Genomic DNA, 14019 nt, shown 5'->3' on the forward strand with positions numbered 1-14019 from the left:
GTAGTGCATTCCAGGCACTGGCCACTCTGTTACTGAAGTCATATTTTCTGCAATTGAGTTTGGAGCAGTTTACCTTGAGTTTGTATCTATTGTTTGCTTGTGTATTGTTGTGGTTGAAGCTGAATTAGTCATAGACAAGTAGATAATTTTATGTACTACGCTTAGGTCAGACTGAAGTCACATAGTTCTAAGTTGTCTAAGCCCCAAATTTCAAGTCTGGCAGCATAAGTATGGAGTAGTGAGGAGGATGAGTATGACATAAAGGAAATAGCAGCCTGCAGCCTTATATTTATTTATTTAATTAATTAATTAATTAATTGTCAAGCATGTATAAGATAACAGATATAAGTATAAATATGATTATATTGCCCCAGTACAAGATATTGTATTGATGTCAAACCAGGTTGTTGATGATGATACAGTAATCACTCTTCCTCCGAGAGGAAATTAATAATTTGGAAAATCTAATGCAGATAGGCCATATAAGGTAGAAATGGGGATATTGGCATGTGACTGCAAAAATCTGGATGACTGTTAGATCATAGAAAATAGGTACAGAAAATTTAAACATTGCTATTGTCACCTGGATTTTTGCAAATCAGATTTTTTTTTTTTTGGAAAACAAACCACATACAAATTATTTTTGAACATGATATCAATCAGGTACATAATTAAATCCAATTCAATTTTCACCCCCACTCATTGTATGTTTTTGCAAATCAGATTTTGTAGCCCTAACATAAGTAAAATTCCACTCTCTGAGACTCAACTCTCACTCAGATGTGTCACTGTCTATAAATCTATCCAATTATGCTAATCCTCAGCAGTAAATCAGAGAAGAGATATTATGAAGCCTAGTTGTCCTGCTATGGTTGTGTTCTCACCACACATTTCTGCAATTTATTTAAAGAACCAATAGATATATATGCATAATATTCTTAGCTGGTTTTCTAATCACACTGATATTGTTTTTGTTATAGGTGACCCATTTGATTAGTTTTTGTTTGAACATGTTGTACAAATTCAGGTAATTAAATGTGATGAATTTTATCCAATTCCTTTTAATGGATATTAATTCTAAGACACATATTATTTTCCTCTCCTTTTTAATATAGTACACTGGTTCATAACCCTAAGCCTAACCGAGAACGACCCCCCAATCCTTTCTAGCACTGATGATGTTACCATGTTGGATAATAAAATGTCTGCAAGAAATCAACCAAGCTCAGAGAGTACCAAGGACTCCACTCTATAAAAACTAAGCGGTCACTTTTTAAGCTTTGCAGCATTTTTGGCAACCTATAACAAAGAAATTTACAACAAAGAAAAACTTTTTGCAGACCACATTATAAATATCTGCTCTCATTAACCTACCACCATTTCTTCCATGGTGACTTTATTTGGTTCCATTCATCTAGAGCAGGGGTGTCCAAACTTGGCCCTTTGAAGAATGGTGGACTTCAACTCCCAGAATTCCCCAGCCAGCATGAGCTATAAACATGAGCAAGTTGCTTGCTGGGGAATTCTGGGAGTTGAAGTCCACCACTCTTCAAGGGGCCAAGTTTGGACATCCATGATCTAGAGGTTGCAAATCTTTTTATTAAAATTCCATGGAACAGTTTACTTCAATATTATGGGGACTATATATATATATAAAATATTACTAACTGCCTTTTAGAACTTTATTTGTTAATTCAGTAGATAGAATGAATGATAGTACAGAAGATGTGGCTTTTAATTAATTTAATCAATAAATTAAATACTATACCATATACTAAGCTTTAGCTGATTAATAGGGATAATCAAATTATTGAATCGGTACATAAAATATATATTTTGCTTTGTCTGGCTTTGTTTTCATCAGTAACTTTTATGTTGTTAGAAACTGCGGATACTAAAACAGATAAACAATAATATAGCTTTAGTCAGTTTTGATCGGTAATTGAACACACATGTAAGACACAAAGATGAAATTAAATCTACGCATATGTTCAAGGTTTCCAAATAAATACCCTCATAAATACTTCCCAAATTGCAGGTCTTATAAGAATAGCAGGTTTAGCTTCTCCCCAAAGTCTATGAAAAAGTGTTCTTTGAAGTTTACTTTGACCTAATTAAAAAAAAAATCCTTACAAACTTGTTCACTGTTTGTCAACTCTCCCAGGTAAACTAAATTGAAAACTCAGCCAGATGAACTAATTCTACTTTATTGTAAGGCAACATTAACAGAATCTATTGTCACCACTTTTAATTGCTCAGTTAATTAGGATGCCTCCTTTCTAAGTTTCTTCCTCTGACAGTCAACTCCTCCTTCTCTTGTCTGATCGTTTCCTAGGCAGCATCTCTTCCCCTCATTCCTCAAGGTAACTTCCACATACCATTATATTACTTTAGCAGACTTCAAGGTCCATTTAGACATTTATGCATTTCAGATCACGGGGCGGGGAGGGACTGCCCTCCTTAAAATTCTTCCCCATGGGTTAGAACGCAGGATTTCTTAGCTAGGGTTCCCTACTCTAGGGAAGACACTGTCCTTGAAGATGCGCTTGGCTCTTTTGCTCCACACCTACAGGAAGCTTTGCAGATCCTTGCAAGAGAACAAATTTATCAAAATGCTCAACAATTTCAGCAAGGTGGGCAGGCATCAACAACTATTAAAAATGGGTATGGCTTTGATCACATGACTCTTACATTTCCTTTTCGGAACTAACTCACTGGATGCCCCTAGCAACAATACACAGAGCTAGAAAAACTTTCTAGCACCAAACTTATTTTGTTCCCCAAAATATCCACTTTTTTTCCTTATTATATTTTTTATCACATGGAATATAATGACTTGCAGATCCATTTTATCCTAATATACATGTATGAGGACATCTGCAACAGACTTCTAAATCTCCATGGAGAAGTTAGCGTTACCTTTCATTGCTGCAGCTGTGAATTGCTCACTAATATATGGTTTCCTAAATTAAATTAAATAAAACACACACACACATATATATATTTAAGCTTAAAAAAATTAAAAGAAACTTCCATGAAATAGAAAGTGAGAAGACAAAGTGTTAGCACTGAACCCTTGTGGAAGGCTAGGATGCTGAATGAAAGACGTTCTGATACAAACAGATGTATATCCTATTCAGGGGTGAAATCCAAATTTTTTTACTATCAGTTCTGTGGGTGTGGCTTGGTGGGTGTGGCAGGGGAAGAATATTGCAAAATCCCCATTCCCACCCCACTTTGGGGCCAGCCAGAGGTGGTATTTGCCAGTTCTTTGAACTGCTCAAAATTTCCGCTACTGGTTCTCCAGAACCTGCTGGATTTCACCCTTGCTAATTACCAAATTCCTACTTGAATAGCCATCTTTTACAATTTTATAAATACCACTAGTGTCAAGATTGGGCTAATGCACCAATGGCTCTTTGTATTCTTATTGTATATTTATTCTCACTACTATTATCACAATTTACCTTCTTCCATCGTACAGACTGGTATATTTTAAAAAGGGCAGGCATCCCCAGAAGGATGCCATGGCTAGAGGTGGTATTTACCGGTTCTCCGAACTGCTCAAAATTTCCACTACCGGTTCTCCAGAACCTGTCAGAACCTGCTGGATTTTACCCCGATCCTATTGCTTCTTAATTCCAAACCACCCCATATTCTTTGCCTTGTTATTTAACTGTATGCCCTGTTCAATACTGTGAGATCTTGTAGGATTTGCTCCTTTATCTACAGTAGCATCTTCAAGATTCATCAGTAAAAAACTGTTTTAAGATTTGGGTTGCATGAAGTTCTAACAAGCCCCCTACCCCCAGGTGATCAAAACACAGACAACTTGCTTTAATTCCCTTCCAAGACAACTCAAACCCAAAGAACCATCCATTTACAGAAAGAAAATTTCAAATGCCAGATGTTCAAATCCATACATCTACCCCTAGCACTTTGGCAATATGGGAGGACTTCCCTTATTCCATCCTAGTTTGGAAGGAATTTACCTCACGAACTCCTTAACTCCAATTCATCTGTACTTCATCAAAGCTGTGTCATTTACTTGGAGAAAAAAATAGGATCAAAGTTTGCACGTACTGTAGAAAACACCACCTTTTCCATGAAAAGCAATTTAAACATTAAGTTCTGCAGAATGTGGGCGAAGCTAAGGGATCAAAAACCACATTTGCTATAGGCATAAACATTATTACAGTATTGCAAAAGTCCTTAGTGGAAAAAAAACACTTTCTCTTTCTATAAAATAAGCCAGAAGTGCCCATCATAAAATAGGGCTAGGATATTTATTAGATAGCTCATTTTCCCATGAGTCACTACCTTCCTTTTTATGCCAGCTGATGGCTTCCTTGGAAAATGCAGTTTAATTTTTTGGTCTCAATATTTATTTATTTATTTATTTATTTATTTATTTATTTATTTATTTATTTATTTATTTATTTATAATTGAATTTGTATACCGCCCTTCTCCCGAAGGACTCAGGGTGGTTAACAGCCAGTTTAAAAGACATGGGTTTCAACAAATAATGAATAGATTAGATTTGTCCTTAAAGCTCATTTCTCAAAGCACAGCCTGTTGTTTGGATGAAACTCAATGTCTTAATAGTGTTATACCTACAAAGATTTTATTGAAAAGTATCTTATCTAGATTATATGAAATTATGTAGGCTAACCTGTCAGACTTCTGCAATCGGTAGCCTTCCAGAAGTCTTAAGACTGCAATTCTTGTCAGTTCCATTCAACGTAAGATTATGGCAACTGTATTCCAACATTTCTGGAAGGTATTGGATAGTCAAAGACCTACTTAGAAAGAGAATAATTGTCTTGTCCAGTATTGAAGAGTGAAATTGAATCTCAAACAGCTCATGACTTTTTAAATTTTGATTCATCATCACTGAAAATATATAGATATTGCTCTTTTTTATATATTAATCCCAGCACAGCTTGCTAAAGTACAATATATTCACCCTGCTTTGGGTGGAGCCACCTACAAAAAAATATTTACAACTATTAATAGGTAACTCAATGTTGTTCCAACCTGTCTACTACCAATGTACTACTAGACAAAGATCAACTCACTCGCTCATTCTTCATTCATTCATTCATTCATTCATTCATTCATTCATTCATTCATTCAGTTTGTAGGCTGCCCATCACAAATACATGATTCTGAACAGCAAACTTCAGGGAGATTGCTACCTCTTAAACATCTCGGAGTGAGATAGGCAGTTTAGAAATAGGATGAACAAACAAACAAATTTAATATTCTTGATTTCTGTTCCTATCACCAGCAATTAACCTGAAGATTTATTTCCTGTATTAAAAACTTGTCGACTAATCAGCACGATGACCTCCAAATTGTCAGTGTTGCACTGATCTGCATTTAATTTAGGGGAGAAATATCATTTTTGTTCTATAAATGTTTGCATCTGTCTCACTTGGGAATGAGCAAGAAACTCATCTAGAACAAATGACTTCTTCAAAGATACAAATGAAGGATGTGTTTCATTGCATTTATTTCATTTTTCCTTAACTGAAAACAATTTTATTTTATAGGAGATCTCAAAAAAAAAAAAAAGATGCAGCTGCTTTAAGAACTTGATTTATTAATCTGACTCTTAAAGTAACGGCAACATTATTTTAGCTTTGCACAGAAAAAGTGAAGCTGTTTTAATGGAGAGAAAAGGGGGTCTTTAGAAAAGATCTAAAATACCTCCTCCAAACCATTTTTTGAAGCTTGGAATCCTGCTTCATAATGCTGCCAACGCTCAGCAACATAATATGGTCCTGGAATCCAACACGCTACTTAGTTTCGAATTAAACAAAAATTGGATGGGCTGTAGCATCGAAGTGGGTAAAGCGAAAATCAAATCTGATTTGGTTCAATAAGAACTAAATTACTTAACTATGCATAATATGATGCTTTGTCTGGTGTTTAATAGTTGTTCCATTTTGTAACACTGCAGATTACCCGTAGCCTATCTGAAGGAATTCTTAGCCACAACCAACGTTTTTCAGGAGAAAATGTAGTCAAGTCCCCTAATTTATACATATGTTCTTTCTTTAATGACATGAATAAATTCATGTTACCAAGTTCATGAAAGACGAAGGGAATCTGTTCTCATAATTAATGCGCATAAAAAGATTGTTTGTTTTCACATGGCATAAAAGCAAAGAAAGAACAAGGGAGGCTTGGCACACATGGTTTGGAGTTTGCCAATGACAAACCGTTTGTTCCACCCACTTTTATTCCTTTAGGCAATCAAATACAATTTTGTTCCCAGCCTTTCTCACAGAACCTCTTCCCTTTCTGGAAATAATGTTTACCCCTTGCATACAGAGAATACCAACCACAGTCAGTTAAAGCACATGGGCAGAATTCCCTGAAAAACTGTGCCAACAACACATGTCAACAATGTGAAAAGCATTTTGTGCCCAGCTTTAATTATACCTGAGAGAGAAGCTCTTTTGCAGGTTAAGTTTCTGAACCAAAATCAAGACCAGTCCAGAGTCCTAATGGATTAATTTGAGTCCAAATGTATTACACTTGAAGAGAAAGCCAGAAAGTTACACATACATATATGTGGTATATGCATGTTCTCTCCTCTTGGAGAGATTTATTAATCATTTAATAAAAGAAGACAAACCAGCAAAGTATATGTTTCGGTAAACTTCTAAATTCTATTGTAAATTCCACTGTACTTACACTTTTCCTTAACGTGGATTATAATACTGAATTTCAAAGTAACAAAAATGCTTTATGTACCTAATTGCAATAATATTTTCAACAGAGTTGGGTCAACAGAGAATAGAGAGGATGGTAAAACTAATGTAAAATAGCAAAGAACTAAATTTAAGAAGTTGAACATTCTTAAAATTGGGTGTTAAATAATCTTATCTAGTGCAAAGTAATATTAGGCTGCAATCTTATGCACTCTTAGCTGAAATAAGTGCTGCAGAGTACAATGGGAGTTGCTTTCTAAAAAATGGTCCATAATAGTTAATGTTTCTAATAAATCTCTCATCTTGAAACCCTTTTATCACCTTGATTACTGGAACACAGAACAGGTTTATCTTCTTAAGCTGCAACTCAGATGACAAAGCAGTGCCGGCCCAGTGTTTTTGATTTCTGATGAATTGCAGAAACTTGTTGCTTTTTCAGGGTTTTTGTTTTGGCTGAAACGATTAGCACATCATATTGCTTCCCCCCCCCTTTTCCTTCTATTCAATAGTGTTAGATTGTCAGAGAAACTGCTTGAACAAGTTCTTGCAGTTTTCTTGGCAAGATTTCAGAATCTTGCAAAGATGAATTCTTTCTAGGGCTGAGAAAAAGTGACTTGCCTAAGTTGGCTTCATGCCTTAACAGCAACAGCACTTATATACTGCTCCATAGTGTTTTTACAGCACTCCCTGAGGGATTTATGGAGTCAGCCTATTGCTCTTAACAATCTGGGGTCTTCATTTTACCGACCTCAGAAGGATGGAAGGCTCAGTCAATCTCAAGCCCCATCAGGATTGAACTCCAGGCTGTGGGCAGAATTTCCCTGCATACTGCATTCTAACCACTGTACCACCAGGGCATTTAAAGGAATAAAATTCATGATCTCATGGTTTCTAGCCTGATACCTTAACTACTACACCAAGCTGGCTTTCTATTATACAGTAGAACCTCTGGTCACGACCATAACTCGTTCCATAACTTTGGTCACAAACCAATTTGGTCATGACCTGAACCAGTTTTGAAAATTTGGCGCTTACAAAAAAAATGATGCGGAAGGGGAAATCAGCCGTGGGGGTGGGGGAATTGTGAATTTTTTGGTCAGAACCCAACTTGGTTATGGTCAGAAATGTTTGTGACCACAGGTTCTGCTCTTATTATTATTAATTACATATATGCACCAGCAGGCCAACACCCAGTTGATCTTGGATGATCTCCAAAACAAGGTTGTCCAAGTTTAGTACTTAGATGCAGGACCACCTACAAATTCTGGGGCGTGGCCATTAAAAAGCTATAGCGGGTCCAGAATGCCTCAGGTCAGGAAATGGTAGGTGACCTTTGAGGCACCCACGTCACACTTTTACTCTGAGAACTGCCCTGGTTGCCAGTTGGCTTTTGGGTGGAATTCAAGATGTCAGTTGTCACCTTTAAAGCATTTCATGTTCAGAACACAGTTATGAAATTATCTTTTCCACGTAATATTTGTCTGTCAATAAAATGTAACAGGACAGGCTTGCAAGATGTCTCCCCAGTTAGAGAATGTCACCTTTGGGGACCACATAAAACACCTTTCCAGTGTTTGCCCTTCTGGCAGAAAAATAGGATTGGCGCCTTCCCTTTTGGTTTTTAGGAAGCTGGTGAAAAGCTGGTTCTTCTATCAAGCCAGGAAGACTGGTTGATTGCAATGGTCTCTTGGAACTGTTTTGGAGAATGGGTTGCCTTGTATTATTATGAACACTTTAGTTGTTGCTCAGAGTCAGCAGATTATAGTGGCCTTTAGGCACTTGCAAATAAGTACATACATAAGTAAAATTCGTGTCTAACCCACCGTATTTTTCATCTGTAAAAAGTATAGTTCTTAGTACAATTGATCTGGAGCCAATCTTGATGGTGACTTGACAATACTGTTTGACTGAAAGCTAGCCTTAAAAAGAACAGAAATCCTCATCCTTTTATTTATATATTACCTATATTTTCTTTATGGTACAAAAGACAGTGTGTATGGGGTTAAATTGAAAAACCAACTGGTCCCAAATTACCCAGTAAATCTCCATAATCAAGGGGGTTTTGAACTTAGGTTTTTTGAGTTTACCAATCTACTACACTACATATTAGTACTACAAATCATGCAGGAAACAACAGCATGTGCTCACCTATCACGTGTGCACAGAAAATCTTTTTCTAATTTTAATTGATTTTAAATTTCCAGTCAGTGTGCAAGTATATATGAACCTCCAAAAGTAAAGAATATTATGTAACTCAGGGTTGAACTGTGGAATCCTTGGTGGTCTCTGAACTTTGTTTGCTTACAGAAGTTTCATATCTAACTAGGTAATATCGCCAGTGCATGAAATTAAATGTCTACAAACAAATAACCAAGCTCAGAAAGCACCATGACTCTCTCCCAAAGAGTTAGAGACAGCAGCCTTGGATATCGTCTTTTTCCAACTGATGCACTGCAAATGTGTTCAATTACACTCATGGTTATTACAGTCAGTCGTCCCACCAGTGAAGGATGTTTAGGAGATATAAACACAGTTAAAGGATGTCAGGTTTACAACTTACAGCATCTGTTCTTGTTTCTTTTCCAGAACATGCCAAGGACTGAACATCCCAAGTTCAGTCCAGAACATACCAAGGACAGTCTCAATACATTCCAAGTGAAATGGGAGGAAAAAATGTTGCCAAACATTTTTTTGTGTATATTGAGAGATCTGTTTTGCATCTTTGGTAACAAGAAGGAGTCTGCCAAAGTTCACTTCTAATAAATCTGATGCCAATTAAGACTGAATGACACTACCCTGGTTGTGGCTATGCCAGGAAAAATAGATAAAATATCTGTTAAGAAAAAAATAAGCAGAGTTATAGTAAGATTATAACTCTTGAAATTCCTTGGTCTAAATGAGAGAAAAAAATCATTCTATAGGCTGGAATAGATATGTTTCAACATTTCAGTAGAAGCTCCCATAAGTAAACCTTCTCAGAGGACTGACCAGAAGTATCTTTTTCCAAAAATGCCAGCCCAACTCTTAGCTATACATTCAGTAAAATGTATCAGCTAGGCCTCTGTAAATTGATTCAGCAAAGTTACGATATAAATAGCCAAGTACTCAGTTGCACAACCCACCTTCACTTCTGTTTTGCACTAGCACTCCTCCTATCCCGCAGAAGGTGTTTTCCCTTATTATAGGCACACCCACTTAAAAAAAGCCAATTTCTTCTTCTTTTATTTTTAGGCACGCCCATTTTGTGAAGCCAACGGTGGCGGACAAGGACACATCTGGTTCTTCAAAGCCTTTCCCTCCACGTGCCTTTTCACCAGGCATGGCCAACTCGTCTGCCAATTCTGCAGTCTAACTGCGCAGTCACACGACAGACACAGCGATCGTCAAAACACGCACCTAAATGAATTTTAATTATTCTAGTACAAGGTTTATCTTGAAGGGAGTGGAGAGAGGGGGAGTTCGTAACAGTCAACGCGACCGGTTCTTCCTTTACCAAAGAACTGAGCCAGTTCAAACACCCTGGAATTGATTTCAGAGAAAACAAACAGCCTACCGACATGAGCGCACGCGAGGCGTTTGGTGGATAGAGTAATTATGGCAGGAAATAAGAGGGAAATGGAAGCGGCAAAGACAACTACGATACAATGATAGCCGTGTGTACGCATAAAGTAACTTTTTGCAGAAAACAACTTTTTTTCCAGAATACCAAGCAGGAATACGAGGCATTGCTGGAACTGGACAGTTTGAAAACTTAAAAGGCTGGGAAGAGGGATGTCGGACCAGGCAACCCACCCCGGAGTCCCCTAGCCTTCCGTTACATTTCAGCCCGGCGCCACGCTCGCCGGACCAGACTCGCGTTTCCACGGGCGATCTTCCTCTTCCCCGCGGGTGACCGGCTGTGCGAGAGGAAGCAAAGTTTGCTTTCCCTCCGCCAATAAAAGCAACCCATCACTCACCGCAGCCGGGGAGAGATTACCAAGTTGGCAGCTGGACAATTAACAGTTTTGCCTTCAGGAGTCGTGGGTGCTCCATCACTGGAGGTTTTAAAGAAGAGACTGGACAGCCACTTGTCTGAAATGCTATAGGGTCCCCTGCTTGTGCAGGGGGCTGGACTAGAAGACCTCCAAGGTCCCTTCCAGCTCAATTCTGATTCCGATTCAAAGCGAAAGTGACAGACAAGCCGGCGAGTCAGGACTGACGCAAGCCACCTGCCCCTTCCCACATCATCTTCGACGCCCCCCTCCCCCCTCTGACGGCTGGAGTTCCGCTCACCTCCCCAAGAAGCGCCTCTAAAGAGCCCCTCCGCCAAGACCGCCCTGCAGCTGGAACTGGAGGGCTCCAGGACCCGGAGCTGCGGCGCGTTTGAATCAATGGCGCTGGCAGCGACTCCTCCCTCTCGGCCTTCCCCGTCTCTCGCCCTCTTCCTGCTGCTGGCGAAGCGCCGCTTGACTCATCTTTTCGCCGCAGAGCGCTGCGCAGAATTGATCTGGGGGCGGAGAGGGGTGGGGGAGAAGGAAGGGCCGGGACCCGAGAGGAAGGCTCGCGGCCGTCGCTTTGCGCGCCCTTGGCTGAGATCCGCTAGTTGCGATTCTCGGGAGGCGGACAGGCGGGTTTCCTCCGCTCTTTCGTCCCCAGTCCCCCGCCTGGGCAGGCGAGAGACGGCGCGCTTGCAAAAGCGGCACGCTTATGTAACCCGAGTGGGGACCCGCTTAGCGACCGAACGGAACTTACGCAACGGCCGAGCCTTTCACAGGCCTTGGCCGCGCAAAGGAGTCCCAGCCTCCTTTTTACCCCAATTAAAAGGTCATTTACTGTCATCTGAGCGGGTCTCGGACGCCTTCCAGCATTTCCTGGCGGCCGCGGTCTCTCCATCTCGGCCGTGGCCGCGACGTCGTTTCCTACTCCCGTGGCGGTCCGTCGCTCTCGGCCAGATCAAGTTTCCCGGAGCAAAGGGAAGGAGGTGCGGGCTTGGTGGCTTTGGGGTCGCGGTCGCGCGTTTTTTCCACTTCGGCGGCCCACGCCGGGGAAAGCGTTTAGATGGGACGACTCTCGCCGCTCCCATCTCCCCGCGCCGTTGGCAACCTATTTCGGTCAGTGGCCAGAATGTGCCCGCGATGACCGCATAAAGAACCCTATATGATGAAAAGGGAGACGGCGACTCGGAACGGTGGTGGAAAGCATGGCGGTCAAGACCCAGTTTGACTCGCCAAACGCCTAGGGGGTGCGGTTGCTGTTACTATATAAAGGAAATTCTTTGCAAGAAACGAGAGACATTCAAAAATTGCCTTATTTTCAGCAATTCACTTAAAGACTAATTAGTATCGTATAGTAGTAGTAACTACTACTACTGCTGCTGCTACTAAACTACTAGTAACTAATAAGTAATGACTAAGGCACCAAGATAGAAACCAGAAGGCTAGTCTGGTGAAAGCCAAATGGGTGACCTTGGACCAGTCCCTATCGCTGGCTTGCTCACTCACTCATTGGAAAAGGCCCAGGATCCAAAATCTTGTCAAAAAAATTGCATGGAATTGTCCAGTCACCAGGAGTCAGTGCTGACTGGAAGCCAACCCTCCCTCCCAAAATGGTGCTAGGAAATATTTATTCATTTCACATGGAAATAATAAAAGCAAAAAGCCGTGCTTTTCTAAGGAAAAGTGACCGAAATTTTGACTTTCTAAGAAAGTCAAAAACATTTGCAAACTGTTACTCCAGCTTCATCAAAAGAAATTAAAGAAACTTTATAATAAACTATGATATAAGTAGCGCTGTGACCTAATAGGTGCTATTAAAATTCCAGATTTATTTATACTCGTGGAAAGAATAGTAGAAAGTTGGAACCAACTTTCAGCAGAAATAGTTGGTCAATCATCAGTAACTGAGTTTCAACATGCTTGGGATAAACACATGTCCATCATCCAACAAAAAAATTAATAAAACATAAACATAATAATTAAAACCATATAAATTAAAAATAAAACAAAAAAGAAATCAACTCAAAGGGCAGACTCAATGGACCGTTAGATCCTTTTTTTGCCATAACTTCTGTGTGTCTGTATAATATTAACTGAACTAATATTTTCAGAGATTCATATCCTTTTGAGTGATATCTCTGTCATGTGGACATTGTCATCTGGTGGAAGAAAATAGATTCTCCATACTCTGCTGTTAGCAAGAACACTTCTTCGGCATTGGTTGTAGGTTAAACACAAGGACCCAATTACTCAGTGCTTTGCAATATTGATATCATTAACAACAGAGAAATGAATTTCTTATTAATATAGTTTAGCAGCTATGGATTTTACAATGAAATATGACCACCATTTATGAGCATAAATTCATGTAGCCTGTATATTATTTCTTTTTCCGAGTTTTACTTTGTTTTTCTTGTTTTATAATTTTGTGTATAGTTTCTTTTGTTTTTATTGTGTCAAATAATAAAATCATTTTTTGAAAAAAGTTCACGTTTATTGTACAGGACTCAGTAATGAGTAATAAATGGTTCCTACAGTTCTGGATGACTTAGCTTATGTGCTAAGCTATTTAAGAGTGTGTTCAGGATTCTCAACAAACTTAAAGTACAGTTCCTTCCTAAGGCAGCAATAGCAATTACAAGGGAAGAAAAGTAGGGTAAATTGCAGACTAGGAATAGACTGCAATCCCATTCATGTCTGCTAAGAAGTACAAAAGAATTTGGTTTCAGGAAAAAATTATCATGTAACTTACAACTTCTTCACTGCAAAAACATATGGACTGCAAACCTTGATCAGGGCAAAGCAATAGATGTGATCTACATAGACTTCTGTAAAGCTTTTGACTCTGTTGTAAATGATAAACTTCTCCTAAAACTAAAATTTTATGGCATTTCAGGACCCCTCCACAACTGGATAACAGCTTTCCTGTCAAACAGACAACAAGTGGTCAAAATTGGCAATGCACTATCAAATCCTGTTCCTGTCAAAAGTGGCGTTCCCCAAGGCAGCGTTCTTGGACCAACACTCTTCATATTATACATTAATGATCTCTGTGACCATATTACAAGTGATTGTGTTCTTTTTTCTGACGACATCAAACTATTTAACACCACCAACAATACAACTACCCTTCAAAAAGACCTTGACTTTGTATCTGAATGGTTTAAAACTTGGCAACTCCAAATCTCAACCAGCAAATGCTCAGTATTACGTAATGGAAAAAAGAACCCAAACACTAAGTACAAGCTTGATGGACACTACCTTACATATGACCCCCCACCCTGTTAAAAACCTTGGAGTTTTCATATCCAATGATATAAAT

The 14019-nt window shown here is 39.1% G+C and overlaps 1 protein-coding gene across 8 annotated transcripts in view; it reads right to left on the minus strand.

Annotated features, from left to right (window-relative positions):
- Window positions 1-12218, minus strand: part of SYNE3 (spectrin repeat containing nuclear envelope family member 3) — a 117811-nt gene extending 105593 nt beyond the window's left edge. For 5 of the 8 annotated variants that reach the window (XR_009152649.1, XM_058162632.1, XM_058162626.1 and 2 more), the window contains exon 1: window positions 11536-12217. Coding sequence is in view for 5 of the 8 variants with exons in the window: in XM_058162632.1 (XP_058018615.1) it covers window positions 11536-11785 (250 nt within the window). In the remaining 3 variants the exon portion in view is untranslated. Of the gene's footprint in view, window positions 1-10679; window positions 10965-10995 lie in introns of those variants that run through there. The other 3 variants (XM_058162630.1, XM_058162631.1, XM_058162633.1) reach the window with 3 other exon arrangements.
- Between the last annotated feature and the right edge of the window lie 1801 nt (window positions 12219-14019).

This window comes from Ahaetulla prasina, chromosome 1, assembly GCF_028640845.1.
Source record: "Ahaetulla prasina isolate Xishuangbanna chromosome 1, ASM2864084v1, whole genome shotgun sequence".
Classification (NCBI taxonomy): Eukaryota; Metazoa; Chordata; class Lepidosauria; order Squamata; family Colubridae; genus Ahaetulla; species Ahaetulla prasina.